A 512-nucleotide genomic window follows, 5' to 3' on the forward strand; every position below is an offset into this window, starting at 1 on the left:
ATTTGGAATCAGCTGATAGACAATACTGGACCAGGCTTTGTAGAGCGTTTCATCCCAGATGGATGTTCGAAAACAAGCACACTCCAGCGGGCGAGACAAACGCCTCAGGTCTTCCTCTCGCTCTTTAAAAATCAGGTCACGCTGATCTTCCTGAACCAGATCCATCTTGTGCACCAAGCAGAAGATTTTGGCATCAGGAGAGTTCTGGAGGATGGCCTCCAGACACGACTGGTAATAATGCATGTCCTTTTCCAGTTCACGGCTCTCCACGTCGAACACATAAATCAGAACCTCGACATTACGGAAGATGTTGTCTCGCTGGCTGGTGAAGTAATTTTCCATGAAGGTGTCCTGACCGCCACAGTCCCACAGATTCAGCACTAGGTTGCCCAGGAATCGGACGTGGGAGTGCTCCACATCAATGGTGGCACCCAGGCGCCGGGTGTCGCGAGCGATGTAATTGGCAAAGATAATCGACCTCATGCTGGTCTTCCCCGACCCGCTCTTCCCCA

The 512-nt window shown here is 51.6% G+C and overlaps 1 protein-coding gene across 1 annotated transcript; it reads right to left on the reverse strand.

Moving 5' to 3' along the window:
- Positions 1–6: 6 nt before the first annotated feature.
- LOC105000002 (ras-related GTP-binding protein A-like) lies at positions 7–506 on the reverse strand (the record flags this gene model as incomplete). Its single annotated transcript, XM_010855694.1, has 1 exon — positions 7–506. A coding segment is annotated over exon 1 (477 nt), but the record flags the coding sequence as incomplete, so codon positions are not given.
- Positions 507–512: the final 6 nt, after the last annotated feature.

This window comes from Bison bison, unplaced genomic scaffold (assembly GCF_000754665.1).
Source record: "Bison bison bison isolate TAMUID 2011002044 unplaced genomic scaffold, Bison_UMD1.0 scf7180017532906, whole genome shotgun sequence".
NCBI classification, from domain to species: Eukaryota; Metazoa; Chordata; class Mammalia; order Artiodactyla; family Bovidae; genus Bison; species Bison bison.